A 20,858-nucleotide genomic window follows, 5' to 3' on the forward strand; every position below is an offset into this window, starting at 1 on the left:
CCTCATAGCAATAGAACAATAACTAAGACAGAGCTCCATGGTGTATGTGTGTGTGTGTGTCTGTGTGTGTGTGTGTGTGTGTGTGTGTGTGTGTGTGTGTGTGTACAAGCACACATGGGTGTGAGTGCATGCCTGCATGCATGCTTTTTTGGTTTGTTTTGGCATTTTCTCTTATTGTTGCTTTGTTTGTGTTTTTTCTTTTGAGAGAGAGAACATGAAGTTCGGTGGGTAAGGAGGTAGGGAGGGATTGGGGGAGGAGAAAACATGATCAAAATACCGTTCATGAAACAAGTAATGAAAATTAATTTATTTTCTGTGTGCAGCCACCGTGGCACATATATGGCAGTCAGAGGACAACTTTTGGGAGTTGGCTCTCTCCTTCCACCAAGAGAATCCTGGGGATCTAGCTCAGGTCATCAGATTTGGTGGCAAGCACTTTATCCACTGATAATCTTGCCAGTGACCACGTTCTAATTATTACTTTTTGTTATATTAAAATATAGTTGATTTTTGTATATTGACATTGTATCCAGAAACCTTGTTTAATTTCCTTATTAATTTGAACAGCTTTGTAACTATTCTTTTGTTTTTTTTGTGTTTGCTTGTTTTTTTTTTGTTTTGTTTTTTTTTTTTTTTTCTAGATAGGATTTCTCTGTGTAACAGTCCTGGCTATTCTGGAACTCTTTGTAGACCAGGCTGGCCTTGAACTCACAGAGCTCCGCCTGCTTCTGCTGGGATTAAAAGCGTGTGCCACCATACCCAGCTATAACTATTTTTTATATTTTACATATATTATAAAAGTAAAAGCAGTAAGTATGATCGGTAGTTAAAACATCATAGAATACCTCATGTGCAATATGTGTGTGTGTGTGTGTGTGTGTGTGTGTGTGTGTGTGTGTGTACACATGTGTGCAGGAGTGTGTGTGCATGAGGCCAGAGGGCAGCCTTGGATGTCATTTCTCCAGAGCTGTCACCTGTTTTTTGAGACAGTGACTTTAGCCAGGCTGGCCTCTGAAGTGCTGAGATGTTCTTCTTGATGAGCAATGCCCTCTAAAGTGTTTGAGGGAATCATGGACATTATTTCAGAAAGTTACTCTTACATTGTTCAGGAAAACATTTTTGTGTCATGTAACTTTTCTGTAAGTGTGTTTCGATTGTTTAAAAATTAAAAAACAACAAAAACCAAACAATTCAAACTTTGCTTATTTCCAGAATGAACCACCAGGTGGAGTTCTTGGACTAAAGAGCTGATTTTTAAGACCTTAAAGTAGATCTGGGGAGCTCGGAGAGGAGGTAAGGTACAGGAAAGAGTATGATAAAAAACATTCTGTATGAAATTCTCAAAAGATAATTTTTAAAAAGACGTAAGAGTATTTCTCTAATTTAGAAAGGGAACCGTGGCAAGCACTTTGGAGGAGCCCAGAAGCTCTGGACACTGGACACTGAGTTATTTACACGGTTAGAACTTGGCTTTACTTTGATTTCGACTGGGCCCTGATTCTTTCCCTTTGGATAAGAAAGTATTTAATTTATTTTTGATTTATGGGAACCCACAGTTAAGAGCTTTGGGAGCTTTATAGAGACTTGGGATTTTTAAAGAGACTGAACTTTTAAAGTATTGGAATTTGTAAAGACTGTGGTACTTTTAAAGTTTTTATAATGTAATATTAATATGAGATCTTGGGGATAACAAGAAAGGAAGGTCATGCTTAATAAGCTATCAACATGTTTGTGTGTCAAGTTGATAAGGGGTCAATTGTGCCAGCTAGTTTTTATGTCATCTGAGAGGAGGGAACCTTAACTGAGGAAATTCTTCCATAAGATCAGGCTGTGCTGGTGGTCTTGTATTCTGTTTTTTAAAAAGTGGGTTAAGCCAGGTATGGTGGTGCATGCTTTTAATCTCAGCACTTGGGATGCAGAGGCAGGCCGATTTCTGTGAGTTCAAGGTCAGCCTGGTCTACAGAGTGAGTGAGTTCCAGGACAGCCAGGACTGTTACACAGAGAAACTCTGTCTTCAAAAACAGAAACAAAAACAAAACAAAACAAAAAAAGTAAGTCGAACAAGCAAGTTGCTTATAAGGAGCAAGCAAGCAATTCTCCACAGCCTCTGAATCAGAGCCTGCCTACAGATTCATGCCGTTTGAGTTCCTGCCCTGACTTCCTTGGATGATGAACAGTGATGTGGAAGTGTAAGCAAAATAAACCTGTTGCTCCCTGAGTTGCTTTTGGTCATGGCGTTTCACCACAACATTCATCACCCTAACTAAAACAGAAGTTGTTAGCAGGAGTGGGGTCTCTTACTTTAGTAAACAGATGGATGAAGTCAAACTACAGGTAGGTTCTGATATCCTTATGACTTTTCAAACATTTTTCTTTTTAATTGCGTTTCCTGTTGCTAAGCTTTCTCAACCTGAGCACTACTGACTTTCTAAGCTCATGCTTCTTGGTTGTCAAGCCTTTGTGTACAGTGTGGGGAGCTTAGCAGCATTCCTGGCTTCTACCTGAGAGATGGGAATGAATCCCTGAGGTTGTCAGAAATGTTTGCAGACACTGCTGAAGATGCTCTGAAAAACCCAACTCTGACCTGGTTGAGAACTTCTGTTTTAGCTAACAAGACATTCTTGGCTCCTGTCACTTGGTCTCACAGGAATAGGGATTCCTATAACAGTAGGCTCCGTAGGAAGGCTAAGAGACTTTCGTTCACTCTTAGTGTGGTTGGTCTGTGTGGTGGTTTGAATGAGAATGGCCTCCATAGGCTCCTGTGTTTGAATGCTTGGTCCCTAGTTAGAACTGTTTGGGAAGGATTAGGAGGTGTGGCTTTATTGGAGGAGGTGTGTCACTGGGGGTGGGCTTTGAGGTTTCAAAAGCCCATGCTAGGCCCAGTCTCTCTCTCTCTCTCTCTCTCTCTCTCTCTCTCTCTCTCTCTCTCTCTGTCTCTGTCTCTCTCTCTCTCTGTCTCTGTCTCTCTCTCTCTCTCTCTCTCTCTCTCTCTCTCTCTCTCTCACACACACACACACACACACACACACACACACACACACACATACACACACACATACACACTGCCTCCTGCTTACAGATCAGGATGTAAGCTCCCAGCTACTGCTCCAGCACCATGCTTGCCTGCCTACTGCCAGGCTCCTGCCATGATGATCATGAACTAATTCTCTGAAATTATAAGCAAGCCTCCAATTAAGTACTCTCTTCCATAATTTTCCTTTACAACAATAGAACAATAACTAAGATGACTCATGATCCTGTTATTTAAAGTAAAATCCATAAACATACTCTCCCTAATAGTGTTTGATAATCTTTACCTTGAGAATGGGCATTTGTGAACAGGTACTGGATATGGTCAGCTCTTTGCTATGTGTAGGGATAGTAGTGCCAGGGATAAAAGGAACCATGGCCTCAAAATCCTGAGCAAATGTTTTACCACTGAACTAGACCTAGCATTAGTCAGTCTATTTTAAAAAGATGCCATTTAGGGGCTGGAGAGATGGCTCAGTGGTTAAGAGCACTGGCTGTTGTTCCTCCAGAGGCCCTGAGTTCAATCCCAGCAACCATGTGGCTCACAACCATCTGTAATGAGATCTGGCACTCTCTTCTGGCCTGCAGGCAGAACGCTGTATACATAATAAATAATAAATCTTTTTTTAAAAAGATGCCATTTAGTCACTTCTCAACCTCCCAGCCCCTGGATGAGCCAGCCTAGACACTATGATGTGAGTAGGTGTTTGTAAGGCTATCTGGTTGGCTGCTTGTACTTGGTGTTCTCTGGGACATAGGAGCTATACAAGTGTACTCTCTGTCTTTCGTCTGTCTGTAGTGGGGATTAAACCCAGGTCCTCATGCATCACATGCTAGGTGACCACTCTTCTACTTAAGACATATCCCAGGTTAGCTGCTGTGGAAGAATCTTTGTACACTGTAAATATGGATTACTATCTGGTTAGTAAAGAGCTGACTGGCCTATAGCTGGGCAGGAAGAGATTGGGTGGGAGAGCCAGACTAGAAGGGCACTGGGAAGAAGAGGGACGGAATCTGAGGTGTTGTGAGTAAGGATACAGATGAAGCAGGAGATGAATATGCCAAGCTGAAAGAAGGTACTGCCACGTGGCAGAGGGTAGATAAGAAATATGGGTTAATTTAGGTTGTAAAAGCTAGTTAGTAACAAGTATAAGCTATTGGCTGAGCTTTATAATTAATACAAAGTCTCGGTGTGGTTATTTGGGAGCTGGCCAGTAGGATGATGTAGGGTTTTGCCATGTAGTCCAGATTGGCTTCAAATTTGAGATTCTCCTGTCTACACTTCAGGAATGGTGGGATTATAGTATCTGTCACTATTACTCAGCTGTCCATACATCTGGACTCTACACTCTTAGTGAACAAAGAGCTGGTATTTTTGATGCTTGAGTTCTGGAGCAGTGGTTCTCAACCTGTGGTCATGACCCTTTTAGGGGGGGCAAATGACCTTTTCACAGGGATCACCTAAGACCATTGGAATATATATATATATATATATATATATATATATATATATATATATATTGTGTTCATAACAGTAGCAAAAATACAATCATGAGTAGCAAAAAAAATAATTTTATGATTGGGGGTCACGACACCATGAAGAACTATATTAAAAGGTTGCAGCATTAGGAAGGTTGAGAACCACCTTTCTAGAAGCTGACAGCACACTCCATAATTTACTGGTTTTAACTCAGAGGTAGTTTTGATGCAGATATAGGGAATGGATTCATATTATCATTCTAGAGCTTCACTTGGCTTACACTATACCCAGACCTACCTTCTAGCAATGCACTTGCTAACCTAGGACCCTGACCTGCATGTGCTATGTACCATATCCTATTATATATATATGAATGATATATATACATATATATGAATGATAATAGAATATCCTATTCTAAACAATGCATCTAACCACCTATGACCCCCATCTACATTGGGCTACATGCACACCCCTCTCTGAACAGTAAAATTAAGTTCCTCCTCTCCCTAACAATTACCAAAGTTATACAAATCCTATTCATCCATATTCCAGTTTGTGTCCAGGTACAGAAGGTAGGAGCAGATCAGGCTTGAACTGGTTTTGGATACATTAACAATAAGGCAAACTAAGTCCTCTCAGTGAACTTTCAGGAAGAATTCCCCATTGACATTTTATTCCTATGTATAATTGTTTTTCATATGATTAAATCAGATGAATTATAGGAAGGGCCATATGCAGTGAGCCTATGTAATCCAAATATGTCAATCAGAACAGAATTATTTCCACTATACTCCTGAGCAAACAAACTCTTGTATTCCATGAAAGGAATATCTAAGCAAGAACAACAACTGGGACCCTTTAAGTACCTTCTCAACTCATGTAGCCTTTTCTCAGTATTGACAGATTGTTTTTTGGTTTTTCAAGACAAGGTTTCTCCATGTAGCTTTGGTGCCTGTCCTGGCTCTCGCTCTGTAGACCAGGCTGGCCTTGAACTCACAGAGATCCGCCTGGCTCTGCCTCCTGAGTGCTGGGATTAAAAGCGTGCGCCACCACTGCCCGGCCCAGATTATTTGACCTATTCTATTGCTTCGTGTAAAGTTGTGATACTTTTGCAAATCAGTGTGAGCCCTTATTTCAACTCTTTAAGAGGCCAAGAGCCTGGAAACATCCAGTCCAGACCCTGACCACTGGTAACAATTTCATGGGGGAGTTGATGTCCTTAAGGATATTTCTCCACTCTGGATACAGTGTTCCGGACACACCCTCTCACTCCTTTATAGTCTCACACTGACAACCCTGCCTCACCTATGTTTGGGTAGACCACGCTGAGCAGTCTGTCCCCTTCTTGAGAGCTATGTATCACTCTATTCCTCTGTCACAGAGCCCTCTGCGCATGCTATTGTACAAGCAGTCCCTGTGGACATCACTGTGCAAGACAGGCTTAGCAGAGTCCTGTCCCAGACAAGCAGAGCCAAAAACCAGCCAGAAAGTTAGTTCAGGGACTGAGCTAACACCATCTGCACTTGGGAGATGGTGGCGGTCTCTTCATTTGTCCTACCATGAGACAAGCAGAATACAGGGGGAGAATGGCATGGTTTTAGTGAAAATGGGGTTCAGGTGACAGTGCTCCCATAGGGGTCGCCAGGCCCTGGGGCACTTGTTTCTGGAGTTCTAACCAAGCTTGGATTTCAAAAGCGTTGCTCATCCCTGACTGCTTGTGTTCCTTCCCCAGTCCATTGTAGCTGGTACCCTTTCTTTACCCACATCCAGGGGAGTCTACAGACAAGCTTTGGGCCTCACGGGCCAGGGCGAAGATCCCGAGAGACATGTAACCCATGAGTGTAGGGATTTCAGTAGCTGTGGAGGAGGCAAGTTGTCATCCAGTTAAATGACACTTGGCAGATGTAGGTGAAGGGCCTCAGGGTCCAGTGACTCTAGCTGGAGAAGCTTTAGTCCTTTCACCCAACTTGGCTTTGGTGGTGCAAAGAGGGTCTCTTATTTTTAAGTTTTACAACTGTGTGCTTACATGCGTGTGCATGAGTGTTCATGTACCACAGTGAGCATGTGGAGGTCAGTGGATAACCTATGAGAGTTGAGTTTTCCACCATGAGGGTTCCAGGTATCAAACTCGGGTACTCAGGCTGGGAGGCAAGTGTCAGCTCCCACAAAGAAGTTCTCTTTGACAAATGATGCCCTTGAGTTGTAACTCTGGGTTTCACTCTTTATTCCATATGTCAACATTTGCTAAAGCCCTTTTTTGGGTGTGGTGGTTAACACTGTCAACTGATGGGGTCTCAGATCACCTTAGAGACAGGCCTCTGGGTGTGTTTATGAGGGATTATCTAGACTAAATTAGCCTCTGGATATGTCTGTAAGGGATTATATAGATTAAATTAGTGAGGTGGAAAACCCCACCCACCCTGAAGGCTTCCAATACCATCTCATGGGCCGGAGTCCCAGACTGTGTATAAAGGGTAAAGTGAGCTAGCGTAAGCGTTCATTGTCCTGACTGTGGATACAGCATAACCAGTTGCTTCAAGATTCTGCCACGTTAAGATTCTGCCACATGGCTTCCCTGTATTGATGGGCTATTCTTTGGAACTGGGAACAAGAAGAAATCTTCCTCCTAAAATTACTGTTTAAACATTTATTTTATTCTACATGTGTGCTTTGCCTGAATGTATGCATGCACATCACACGTGTTCCTGCTGTCCACAGAAGTCAGAAGACATTGGATTTCTTGGAACTGCAACTATATACAAGTTGTGAGGTGCCATGGGGGGGGGGTGCTGGGAATTGAACCTGGGTCTTCTGCAAGAACAAGTGCTCTTAACTGCTGAGCCATCTCTCCAGACCCTTAAATTGCTTCTTGTCAGATATTTTGGGTTTTTTGGGTTTTTTTTTTTTGGTTTTTTTTTTTTTGGTTTTTCGAGACAGGGTTTCTCTGTGTAGCTTTGCGCCTTTCCTGGAACTCACTTGGTAGCCCAGGCTGGCCTCAAACTCACAGAGATCCTCCCAAGCACTGGGATTAAAGGCGTGCGCCACCACCGCCCGGCCAGATATTTTGTTAAAGCAATGAGAAAAGTAATGAATATAGACATCAAACAGATCAAGAAACCACAGAGTGAGCTCCATTTCATCCACTGGCCAGGACTAAGGCTCAAAGTTTTATCTTGGAAAGAAATACAGGCTCCTTTGCAATGGGATGTTAACTCTTTTATTAACTCAGGGTTAACATTAGATTTGCTTCACTGATTTCTTATTTGAAGTTGTGGATTCAACAGACAACAGCTGGGTCCTTGCCACTCACAGGTGGCAAAACACATTTTTCAGTCAAGAGAGGGGAGCGGGACAATATGGAGAGAGACAAGGTTGGAAAAATTTAAGGCAAATGTTATTCCCATATTAAAGGGAACTGATCAAGCAGATCTGCGCATTTCAATGAAAATATATGAAATATTTGTCAAAATAATTAACATCGGTAAAAATTAGAACACGTAGCTTATAAAATGCCTACATAGGCTTGGCAGAAATCAATCCAGCTATATCGTGTAGGCTCGTACTCTACTGGACCAGAGCAGCATCCACCCGAGAACAGAGTCCTGAGAGCAGAGGCCGAATGCACTTGAAAAGCAGTTGTGTGATGTGGAGGGCTGGCGATTAGTGATTCAGGGGCTGGCTTTGCATGTCTGAGGAGGAACTGCTTGGCCATCAGGTGTCTTTTGGCTAGCCCTAATTACCTCCCTTGGATCCTCCTCCGCAGGCTCTGCATCTGTAGATGGCTGGTGGCTCGGGCCCAGGAGGCCCCAGGGACACAGGAAGAACAGTCATGAAGCTAGCTGGGCTCCCTCAGGAGCACGCTGACGAGAGAATGATCTGTGCCGGTTTGGTGCTGGACCTTCGAGGCGGTGGCTGCAGTTTTGGAAGGAGCTGGCTACATTGACATAGATTCTATCCCCAGTGGTCATACATCTTATGCCCTGAAACCTCTTTTATTTACAGTCTGACCAAACTGTCCCTTGGGCTGTTTGGTGGCTAGTGACACATGGGTAGGAGGAGGCTAGGCCCTTCATCATAGGTGAGGACAGCCGAGGGACCTGCCAGCCAGCTCGGTGAGATTTGCCACGGTCACACAAACGTGTGGGAGGGGGACTCCATGTGGTGCCAGGCATCTCTCCTTTTCTGCTTTGGTCTTGAAATCTCAGTAAACTAGGGTCCCAGAAGCCACTCTGAAGCTGCAGCTGTAAGTCTCATAATTCATTTTGTTCCCATTCGGAGTTCGACTTTAGACTGCAGCCAGCAAGCAGAGTTTGAGGGGGTGTTGCGATTTTAGCCACATTGTCCCTAAGGGCCACCTCCACCTGGTTCAGGTGCTGAGAGATGCCGCAGCAGGAGATCCAGCTGTCAGAGGCAGGGCCACCCCAGGAACAGGCTATGGCTGACCGTCTGGAGGAAGGTGGACGGGCAAATGGGCAGACGGGAGGACCCTGCCCTCTGCAGGCGGCTGGTGCCCTACCCAGCCAGGAGGCAGGTGCGGCAGCAGAACTGGATGAAGAGCTTCCGTTCACAGAGCCGATTGGACTTCACCATCTCACAGAAGGTCTCATCAGCTGGCGACAGGAAAGGAGAAGGGGGTCAGACTCTGGGTCCTGCTAAGATCTAAGCATTCTCCAGGTGCCCTCAGGCACTGATGGTGCACCAGGCAGGGCACACAGTCCCTTAGGAGCCATTTCAATGCAAAAGTCCGGTGAGGCCCAGGTGGCCCTGGGGTATGGAATCTCTGCTAAGTTTAAGTGACAAGGGGGAGGGGGGTTCCTGAAGGGGCTGGGGGCGGTGAGATGGGGGTATGCCAGAGGGGTCCTTGGTGCTCATGTGAGCCCCTTTCAGGGCACTGCTGGTGGTTGCTTAGGAAGAATGGGGGTGGGGGTGGAGCCAGGCGCAGGGCTAGAGCAGAAGGGAAAGCAGGCGGCAGGAATATAGTCTAGGGGACATTCCCTGGGAGGAGGTGGAGGGAGAAGACCGGCAGGCAGGACTCAGTGACGGCAAGGTGGGGACAGCGGTGGACGCTGGTATTACACCTCTGCCTCGTCACTAGGGAGCAGATGGTCCCATGGCTGCCTCACTTTCTGGGGCTGGATACATAACCTGAGCAGGGAAGGGACTTCCTAAACAGGAAGCCCCCTAGGCTTTGAAAGGACAGGATGTTGCAAATTTAAAAAATAAACAAGGCAAGTGGGTCACCTGGTAGTCAGGACACCATGCCACATTATAACCGGGGATTACCTGTCCACCTTGGATACATGGAGTGGTTGGATCCTTCTCCTGCATATCAGGACATGGTATCCAGCACTGGCTCCATGCAGCTCCTCCCTACTGCTTGCTCAGTGAGAGTCCCCCTTCCAAGACACAGCAACCTGAGCCTGTATGAGGCCTCCAGGACAGAGGCCTCTGCTGACCCTCCTCCTGCCTGCCATCCCCACCATCTATCTGCAGAGCCAAGGCCCTCCCATAGCACAGCTGTAGACAGCTGGGGTTCCTATTGCTGAGCACGGGGCTCAGCTCTGTCCTTCCAGTCTGGAGGATGAGGTCTTCCAGGCCTCCTGGTGTTGACCTCTCCTAGGGGGAAGTCGCTGCACTCAAGCTGCCTTTAGCCTATATCAGAAGAGTGGGAACGGTATACAAACCAAACTACAAGTCAGAGCTAACACTCCTGCTCTGGCCAGTCACGCCTGTGTGTTGTCTGCTGTTTGCTGCTTCTCGGGCAGCTCTGAGGGTCACCCCGTGGGCACTCACCATTGCTGCACGTGTGGTTGGTGATGCAGGAGGTCCCCAGCTGCGCGAAGCCAGCCTTACATCTGCTGCAGTTCCTACTGGATCCCTCGCAGCTCAGGCAGTTTTCGTCACATCTGTGGGAAGACATCAGCTCCCCCTGAGGGTTGGGGGAAAGGCCCTACTCTGTGGGGCTCCCCATCCCAGAACCTCCCAGCATATCCTCCCCAACCCTCAGCCCTGGTTTCAGGGGAGGAGTGCCTCGACATGCTTTGAGTGTTGGCACATCGTTCTTGTTCATCCTCTCTGTTGCCATGGGAAGGCAAAAGCTGCCACAGTCAGTGGGTAGGAGCACTCCCAGGAGGGGAGGTCGGGCCTTGTTCTCTGAGACTCTCTGTGGACACTAGTCCACTCCCCACATGGGCCTCCCAGAGCTTCCAGCTGTCCAACTGTGGTGGCTGTAGGCTTGGGGTAGAGGACACACTCTACTTGGGGCCATGACAAACCTGTTTCTGGAGCTGACCCCAGAACTTCTGCCATTGAGCTAGCTGAGCATGCTTGACTGATACATCTGCCTAACCTGGGGAGGGAGTAGTCACATTCCTATTCCTGCTTCCACGGACAGTCCTGGCCCAGCCTGGCCCCATGGTCCTGCTAATTCCCAGTGCTATGATCTCAGGTCACAGAAGTGGACCTCACCTGGAGTCCACACTCAGCAGTCTCATGGGAACATGGGCTCATTTGTACCTGATCTGTGGGTGCTCTGTGCTACAGTGGTAAAGCTAAGTAGCTCTGATAGGCAGGCCCTTGCAAGCCTGAGTTATGTATTGGATGGCCCTTGACAAAACAACTTAGCTTGAGTCTGCATGGTTCCCACCCAAGCTGTCTTGCTGCCTCTGTTGCTATTTCCAGCTCCAGGTGACCAGGACTCCACAGAGGCTCCTATCTGCTTCCCACTTCCCTTGCTACTGTCACTTAAGTGTGGAACAGGCCTGGGGGAGGGGAAGAAGCCTAGCTCAGCCATGCTTTGGCCTGCCCTAGGGGATCCCATGTTTAAGACAGATGACTGCCGCCACCTATGTGAGGCCTTCAGTGATGAAATGCCCCTGGTGGGGTTTAATCTGAGTTACAAGAAGCCCTAATGCAGTATCTCCTCAGCCTTGATGAGGTGGGTGTTTATTCCCAATGCAATGGAGGCCGCTGAACTAGCTAGAGCTCGGAGCCCTGGTTTCAGATCAGTGTGTACGCTGCTCAGGGAACCACTTTTAGGCGCTGCTCCCAGACTACAGGAGCACTCTACTTCTGGTGCAATTTTGGGAAGTCCCTGGTGTCTGGTTCTAGCCACACTGTCTCCCAGTAGTACCCACAAAGTCCTGATGACACAGGTCCCCTGGAGATCTTCTTGGCATCTTTCATGGACATGCATGCCAGGCTAGCCATTTCAAAAGATGTCAGTTGTCTGGGAGACTCAGGGGCCCAGGGACTACCCAGGTACTGGCCGAGTGTTGCTTCAATCATGAATAGCGACGGTATGGAGTAGGCTGCAATAAGAACCCAAGCCAGACGCAGCTTGGCTCTTCATATACTGCTCACTGAGCTCAGAAGGATGGCAGGTGCTTCTGTTTTCTGTTTCTGCAGTGAAAACTGCCAGTAAAACATCCCATCTGAGCAAGCCCGGGTTCTGCAGCCAGAAGGCCAGGCAGGCTCAGCTGGAGTATTTGCACTGGTCTCTGGAGGCCCAGATGTGATGCTGGCCACCCCGAGTGCTCATTTGCAGTTTGGGGAGAAGAACTGAGCATAATGCTTCCCTGAGAAAGAGATGATATCTCCCATACCCCATTCCCCAAACACCTCCTGTCTCCTGCTTCAGACGGTACCGGCACAATACTGGCAGAGGTCTCTAGGGCAGGTGGGCTTTCAGGATACCTATGGTTCTTCTGTAGTACCAATTTCACCTCTAAAACACCATGTCAAATTTACCCTGCCAAATTCTGGAGGGGGAGCTGTGCTCATCACAGACCTCTCTCTCTTGTACCACAGCAGGAGGCACCCCCTAACAGGAAAGAGTGGGGCATGGGGCCACCTGCTTCAAAAGCCCTCATCAAGCTTCAGTCTGGGTACAAATTAGGCAGGAAGCATACTCTGAGGACTTCTGTACCCCCTGAGGAGTCGGGAGACTGTCGAGGGCTGGGGGAATGAGTGGTAACTCTACCCCTGGAGCAGTACCCCCAGAGTTGCTCCGTTTCTTCCAAGAGGTCCTTGCTTGGGAGCAGACGATCCCCGTACTAAGTCTTGAGCGTGGCTGGAGTTCTGAGACACTGCCACAAACGGCCGCCTTCAGCTTCAGGCTTCAGCTGCCACCTGTCTTCTTTGTATTCAAGTGAGCAACCAAGCAGGCCTGTGCCATTCTGCCTTCCACATCTAGCCCTCAGACGGTTATGTGTTCCCTGTGGCCTCCCTGGCTCTTCTGCAAGGGAAGCTTGGTACCAGGTAGCATTCTGGAGCCTGAAGGACGCCCGTGGCTCGCCGGCAGCTGTGGCTGCCTGAGTTGGGAGAGGCATCCAGAACCATGTGTTTTCTCTCTTAATGAAAGGTTCAGATTTATAGAGGCTCTTCAGGGCCAGAGGTTCTGTGAGGTGCAATCATGGGAAGCTCTGACGCTTTATGGCTTGGGGTCTGTGCAAGGCGGCTGGGAGGTGTTTCTCCAGGATGTGGTCTATCAGCTCCAAGCTGAGGCTGAACTCCCCTCTGGGGCCGTTAGCGTCCCCTCAGATGGAAACTAGTACCCAGGAACTTCTGCCCAAGGAGCATCTGTGGGCTGGCCTCCTTCCTATCTCCTAGAGGCTGGAACACCATGGCTTCCGGGTGCCACAGTCAGCATCCCCAGGAGTCTGGGGCACTTGACAAATGAAAGTGATTATCATCATTAAGTTCCATGCTGTCCCTGTGCTGCTGTCCTTGGTTTAATTACCAGTAAACCAGCTGGCTTGTGAAATGAAAGGTTTACTGCAGACAGCTGTGTCCACGGCCCTGCGCACAGGACTCAGCATGGCAGGAGGAGGTGGCTAAGTTCCCTGTTTCAAACCAACCCAGCAGGATGCTGACCCTTGTACACACCATAAGAACCCCCCCCCCCCATCACTGACCCTCTTCTTCAGTGCAAGGACTTGAGCTCGTCAGCTCAAGTGACAAAATATCCCAGGAGGCAGACCCCACTGTGGGCTTTGCCTCTGGGAGTGGGAGCTGGCCATGGACTCTCACCCCCGACCTGACACAAGTATCCCAGACTGGCTTTGCTCCGAGTCTTTTGCAGACCGAAGTCCCCCTACTTCCGCTTCCCTCCAAGACCACCCTCCATTGCATCGGCACCTTCAAATGCCTCCCTGTTGCTCACACACCATATTCTGCCTTTCCGGTTCTTGGCCTTTTTATGTCCTGAGCTGGCACAATTCCCAGCCAGCCAAGCGCAGACGAAAGCACACGTCTGCTTCTTGAACAGCCCAGGTCCCACAGTACATGGGAGCACTCACAGGTCCAGTGGCACTCACCAAATGTGTGCACTCACGGGAGGGATGGAAAGAGAGCAAGAGGGTTAAAACATATGTGTAGTGTCAAAGCCACGGCTCTGCCATGAGGACATGACCAGGGTTGTTTCGTTTTGTCTCAAATATCTAACTGAGAAAAAGTGTTAACTCCCATACATTGGTTGCCTTGATCACCTACAGTGGGAAAGCATCCTGCATCGTGGCTTGCGCAGGATTGCCCTGTACCATCTGCTACAGGGGAGGGCAGCACCTTGTTAATTCTGTTTCCTGTCCTAGCCCACTGCTACCCGGTGCCTGCATATGGTAAGTGCTTCACAAATAATTAGGCATTAAGAGTGGTTTGAAGGCTGCCAGCTGGCTTGCGACTTTGGCAATCACTAACTGTAGGCATCCCTTCCTCAGTAAATGGTTTCCTGTTTGCCCTCTGCACCTACAGCAGCGGGTGACGAAGCATGTGGATCCCCTAGGCTCCAGGGAAAGTGACACCACACCTGGCCATCCAGCTGCTCTTTCTGCAGTGTCCAGATGACCACTACCCCCCGTCAGCCTGGGCCACAGCCCGGAAGACCATACCTTCGACACACTTTGTGGGGTAAGCCAGGCATCTCCTCTGGGTAGAAGCCCTCACCACATGCTGGCACACATTTCCAGTCTTGGAAGTGGAAGCTTTTTGCACAGTGGATACATTCTTCTCTGCTGGGCCCTGACAGGTGAGGAGAAAGAAGCCGATGTCAAGGACATGTCTGGTGTTCTAGAACGTCTGTGGGGACCTTCAGATGTCCCCAGGCCACCCACACAGCTGACACCCTCCAGGAGCTCAGTGAGAGCTGGCTACGTGACTGGAGGTAGATCACTGTCCCCTCTTCACAGATGGGGACATCAGAGCACCTAGAGTGAGGTGCTCTACCTGGGCCGTCATGACTGACTTTGGTTCTATGTATTTCTATGTAGCTTTTGGTTAGAGTCGGTGCAGTAACCTCCACAACAGGTGTGGTGGCCAAACTGAGTCATACTGGGGGTGTAAACCACAAACGTGCCAGATTTTAATTGTATCACACCGAAGTAATGGTGTATGAGGTTCACTGGGTTAAACTGGGCATGGCACCCAAACTATTTCCACATGGTCCCTACTTCTCTAAATGTGAATGAAGGTGTATGTCTGGTTGTGTGTGTGTGTGCGTGTGCGTGTGCGTGTGTGTGTGTGTGTGTGTGTGTGTGTGTGTGTGTGGCTTGGAAGACATCCTCAGGAATACTGCCTCTCTTTTGAGATAAGATCTCTTTTTGGCCTGGGGCTCACTAATTAGGCTAGACTGACTGGCCAGTGAGCCCAGGGCTCCTCCTGTCTTTGGGCTTCTGTAATGGACAAGAATATCCATACTGAGTCTCTTTTTTCCTATGGTGTGGTTGTGTGGCCAACCCCCAGCCAGCCCCTCCAACTGAAATTCTCTCAGGTTTATCTTGTTTTTGATTAGAGATTCGCCTCACACTTTGGGCAATCTCCGCCCTACCTCCATGCCCCCAGTGTTTGTCTCTGGGGAGCATCTGCAGGTCAAGGTGGCAGGTGCACTCGGAGGGGGTCACTCTATTGTGGGCCTCGGGGACTATCGGTGTCTGATACTGTCCTGTGCCTCATCTGCTCGACTGCTAGCCCTGCTGACCCTCCTCCAGCCTCGGTCCCTCTGACGGGAACGGATGCTTGTATCTAGTTGAACGCTCACTACTTTTTTGGTGGTGGTTTTGGGGCTCACATATGTAAAGTGTGCACATTACCACTAGGCAATACCCCTAGATAATGTTCAGTCTATTAAACCTAACCAATAGTTATTATGAGGTGGATGTGGTGGTGCACACTTATCACTCCAGTGCTCAGGATGTGGAGGCAGGAGGATTATAAACTTAGGGACAACCTACTGAGTCCCTGTCTTCATTTTTAAAAAGTTGATTATGGATTAAAAGTGTATTACAGCACTGCCTAACATGAATGAGGATCTGGATTTTATCTATCTATCTATCTATCTATCTATCTATCTATCTATCTATCATCTATCTTTGGTTTTGGTTTGCTTGTTTGGTTTTGGTTTTTTGAGACAAGGTTTTTCTGTACAGTCCTGGCTGTCCTGGAACTCACTCTGTAGACCAGGCTGACCTCAGACTCACAGAGATCCATCTGTCTCTACCTCCTGAGTGCTGGAATCCAAGGTGTGTGCTGCCACTGCCCAGCTGCAAGGCTTAATCCCTACCACCAGAAAATAAGAAATTAGAAAACACGTTGGCTGCAGGTTCAGTTGGGAGAAATGGTAAAACCCCAAAGATGAATGGTGGTATTGGTCCCATAACAATGTGTTTGCCTTAATGCCACTAAACTGTACGTCTGAAAATGGCGACGCTGGGATGGCAGGCATAGTGAGAGTGTGAGTAATAGGTATCCAAACAATTGCAGAGGAGGCATTGTTCTAATGAGCTTGCGATGTCTTGACTGTCAACTCAACTGCATTTAGAATCTCCTAGGCAATACCTCTGGCTTCTGTGTGAGAGTGTTTCCAGAGACGTTTAACTTCTGTCAGTGTGGGAGGCACCATCCCATGGGCTGGGGTGCTGGACTGAATAAAAAGGGGGAGTGGAGGAGGGAGCCGCTGAGCACCAGTGTTCCTCTCCCTTGCTAGCTGTGCATGCAGTGTGGCCAGCTGACACAAACCCCTGCTACCACTGCTAGAGCTTTTCAGGCCACCATGCCTTCCCTGCCACGGTGGCCGACACCCTCCAACTGTGAGCCAAAATAAACGCTTCCCCAAGTTGCTTTTGTCAAGCATTTTGCCAGTGGAAAAAAAGCAATGGAAACAATTCTAGAGCAAGAATAGGGCAACTATAGCATACAGCATTCAGTCATGCTTCCAGATAACTAGAAGAGCCTGGGGGTTCCCAACACATAGAAATGATAATATTGGGGAAGACGGAAATGCTAATGACCTTGACTTGGTCATCACACATTGAATACATGCACTAAATTATAATAAGGAGTCTCAAAAATCAGTACAGATACGTCAACTAACTTTTTTTTAAACTGGCAGTGGCAATACATGCCTTTAATCCCAGCACTTGAGAAGCAGAGGCAGGTGGATCTCTGAGGTCAAGGCCAGCCTGGTCTACAGAGTGAGTTCTAGGACAGCTAGGACTATACAGAGAAACCCTGTCTCAAAAAACCAAATAAAATAAAATAGTAAATAAACAAAAAGTTTTTTTAAATGATTGAGATGGTAAATTTTGTGTTATATGTAGTCTGTTAGAACAAAAAATGCTGAACAGCACATTTTCTATGAAATTACTCTCACAACTACTAATTATGAATGTCATATTCAAATTCTCTCACAGATTCCATTCAGTCTTTATAGGCTCCGGGCACTTTAGGCGCCCCCCACAGTGTTAACGGTAACAGCTCAATGGGCTAGCTTATGCTAACCCATCATGCTAGGCCTGGTACAATAGAAATACAGAGCCTTGCTCAGAAGGCAAGAAGAACATGCCGTGAGAAGTGCTAAGGTAGAAAGTAGCTCTTTTCCTTTGAAACTTCTCTGGACCTGTCGTATTTTTTCACTCACAGTTTCTTACTGTGCCTTCCCAGGCACAGGCCAGGGTCAACCATCCCAAGAGCCTTGGGCACTGCTTCTCATCCTAGCGAGCATGTAGACATGCCCACTGGCTGCCACTTGTCCTGGGCGGGTAAGAGAAAGCAGGCACTCCCCTCTCCCATGAGTCGACTCATCAACCCTGAGCCAAGGATCACAATGGCAATGCCAGGATGCTCCGAGCACCGAGAATGGAGATGTTCAAGAGTCTCACTCCCACAAAGCTCAATGTACTTGGAACACGGTAGGCTAGGCCACCATGATGTACCAAAGAAGTCACCAGGCACAGGTGCTTCTGGAGGGACCACCCCTGACATGGCGCAAGGGCCTTCAGATGACTCTGAGTGGGGAAGAGAAGGCTCTGGCCCCAGTCGCTGCCTTGGGTTATACATGTTCTAGGGAGGTTAGCAAGAGCCCAGGCAGAAGGCATGGGGAGACATGGCGAATCTCTCTCTTCTGAGAGCTTTAGAACTGCCTGCTTTGAACTGAACTCTTCGAGTGACGGAGGAGATACAGGACTGAGATAAGAAAACTGCAAGTGACTCAGTCCAGCCACTGGCTGCCAGACGGTCTGGGGACGCTGAGAAAGATAAGGGAATTGAATGTTTGAAATCAAAAGAGCTATAGACCACAGGCCTGAATGCTATGGATTCAGGTGGCTCTGACATTTAAATAGGTGGCACTGGACATGCTTCTTAAACAACTCAGGTTAAACCAGGACTAAAAACAGGAAATAAGGGCTGGAGAGATGGCTCAGTGGTTAAGAGCACCGACTGCTTTTCCAGAGGTCCTGAGTTCAATTCCCAGCAACCACATGGTGGCTCACAACCACCTGTAATGAGATCTGGTGCCCTCTTCTGACCTGCAGGGACACGTGTATACATAAACAAACAAACAAACAAACAAAAACAGGAAATAAAAAGGCAGCAGGGCAACCGGGTGGGAAAGATTCTTCCTAAGGTTAAGCCTGGATCCTTCTGGGGTTGTCTGAGGATGGGGTGGAGGAGGGCACGTCTCCCACAGGAGGCCTAGGGTCAGTCCCAGCCATTGCTTGCGGATGCTGGGATCTCTGGAATGTCCACTTGGGTAGCACAATTGATAGCTTCACGAGGCTCACGTGGGACCATACGGAGGATGACAGTGCCTGGCTCCTGGCATTTCTAATAAGTGGTTTTGTGGCAAATGAGATTTAGCTGAGATCTAATTCTTATACTGTCACTGTAGCAAAAACTCCATCTAATGTGACTTTCTTAGAAGGCAGCAAAGTGCTGGAGGCAGGAAGGGAATCGTGGAGAATGCTTCACCTGGAACATATCTGTGCACATAACTCACGATGCATGCGGATGACTGCAAAATGAAACCCAATAAAATGAATGAAATCTCTGCTATATTCTGCATAAAATCTGTGCCCGGAGACATCTGTGCTATAATCTCGGCGGGGAACTAGAATGCATGTAAAATTGTTTATGGCAGTCTTTTCCTCTTTGAATAAAAACGTTCAAAATAAGTGGAGATGGGTATAGAGAACTGAAGTTCTGTTTTATCGCAACCTGCCCGGATCTGGCCCCACCTCTCTCTGAGTCCTCTCAATCTTTATGGTGCTGCATTTTAGTTTAATTCTGCAGCAAGAGTAGAGTTTTAACGCAAGCCAGCTCACGAGCTGCTAAACATCCTTTATTTCTTGCCTAAAAGCATGGCTGTTTTTAAGGCTGGGAAATCCAGGCAGCTTACTAAGAGTGGGTCTTTGCATTTTGGGTTGTTTTTGTTTTTAATTGAAAAAAAAAAACTGTTGGTATCAGGTATACAACAAACGCAACATCTCAAACATCTTCAAGTGTGTAGTTGGGTGGCATTACTAATTCACTAATTATTGGTGAGCAGTCATCAGTGCCCTCTATCTGTGGAACATTTTTCATTTCCCCTAACTTGCATTGCTGTACTCATTAAACAGTAACCCCTCATTCTCCCGCTCCAGCCCTAGGAGGCTGGGAGGCCCTTTGTGTTTTTATAGTCTATTTCCCCCACACATTCTACATGGGAGGCAAATGCTCCATCCCTGAGCTACACTTTAAGCCCCCTGCCTTTCAGTTTTATTCTGTAATAAATGCAGAAACCTGGAGTTATAGAACTTCCTGGATTTCAAGATAGCCGGCCTCTTCACCTTGGTGACTATGCATGCTGTTGTCCAAAGAGACAAAAGCCTTGGCAGCTTACCTACGCAGGTTCGGCAGGTGTGATGGCACTCCCCACATCTGATCAGCTCAGAATCGAAGTAGGTGCCCGGTTCACAGTCTGGAATGCAGCTGCCCCGTGCAAGGCTGGTAAAAAGAAAATAAGGCCCATTTCTATGTATGTTCCAAAATTCTAATTAAATTATGATCTGTCCTCAAATGCTTTTCACAGGAGGAAATGAACGTTATCAAAGAACTGTGCTTCGTGTCACTGGAGGTTCCCAGCTAATGAAAGCTGGCAAAGCTGTCCTGAAGCCAGCTGGAGGTCCGGGGGGGCCTCCATCCTGGTGCAGGAGGAAAAAGCTTCCAGCCTTCTCCTACTCTACGATGGCTTCTCTCCATAGCTTTTTTGAAACCTGAGTCAAAAACACCCTATTCCCTCGGAGAACTGGAGCATTGAGCGATTGCCGCTGTGGCAAGCTACTTCTAGCTTACTGGCTTGAGTCCGCAAAGGGTCTACATTTGTGTGTGAGGGTAATGGCCACAAGGCTAACCCAGTCCTAGCTCTGCTCTGGTTTCTTCTTTACTTAAAACTCTCCTGTTTTACATGAACTTGAAATGAGAGTCCCTCCTGGCAGCTGGCAGCCAGCTACACGTGGCTTCTGCCTTCGTTTCTCACCTCATCAGTGCCTACATATCTTTCCCTTAGCCAGGCAGCCCAGCCACGCAGCCTCGCGGACACAAACTGAGCTATACCACCCGTGCAGGATCTGGCTCCATCACTTCCCAGCTGTGCAACCCCAAGCAAGCCAGTAGCCCCCGCTTCCTCCTGGTAATTGGTTCCTACAGCCTAACGCTGCTTGGAAGACCCACCGAGCAAATACATATAACTGTTTGGTGTCTGGCACACAGCGGTGTAAATAAATGTCACCTACTATGATTTCTTTGGTTCCTGGGATTGTACTGTGTCTGATGCACACGATTTAAATGGGTTTGCCGATAAACAGATTGAGCTCTGCTCTGGGGTGCATCTGTCAGAGCCAGAAAGTCCTGCTGTGATGTGATTTATAATTAGAAATATATATTTAGGCTTCATCCCGGCACAGAGCTCCAAGGCTCTCGAGAATCAATAGTGATAAGTGTCACCTTGCATGCTAATAAGGTGACTGGTAGCTGCTGGCTCTTCAGCAGCTTCAGGTGGGGGACTGGTTGCCAGGTGAACAGACCATTGATCAGA

General features: G+C 47.6%; 1 protein-coding gene across 1 annotated transcript in view; it reads right to left on the bottom strand.

Moving 5' to 3' along the window:
- Positions 1 to 7,707: 7,707 nt before the first annotated feature.
- The window catches only part of Pcsk6 (proprotein convertase subtilisin/kexin type 6), a 166,333-nt gene continuing 153,182 nt past the window's right edge, over positions 7,708 to 20,858 (bottom strand). The window contains exons 18-21 of the mRNA XM_059271958.1: positions 19,665 to 19,768; positions 14,401 to 14,530; positions 10,307 to 10,419; positions 7,708 to 9,123 (exon numbers count right to left, since the gene is read on the bottom strand). Of these exons, the coding sequence (XP_059127941.1) occupies positions 9,026 to 9,123; positions 10,307 to 10,419; positions 14,401 to 14,530; positions 19,665 to 19,768 (445 nt within the window). The 3' untranslated portion in view covers positions 7,708 to 9,025. The remainder of the gene's footprint in view (positions 9,124 to 10,306; positions 10,420 to 14,400; positions 14,531 to 19,664; positions 19,769 to 20,858) is intronic.

Source organism: Peromyscus eremicus, chromosome 1 (genome assembly GCF_949786415.1).
Source record: "Peromyscus eremicus chromosome 1, PerEre_H2_v1, whole genome shotgun sequence".
Lineage (NCBI taxonomy): Eukaryota > Metazoa > Chordata > Mammalia > Rodentia > Cricetidae > Peromyscus > Peromyscus eremicus.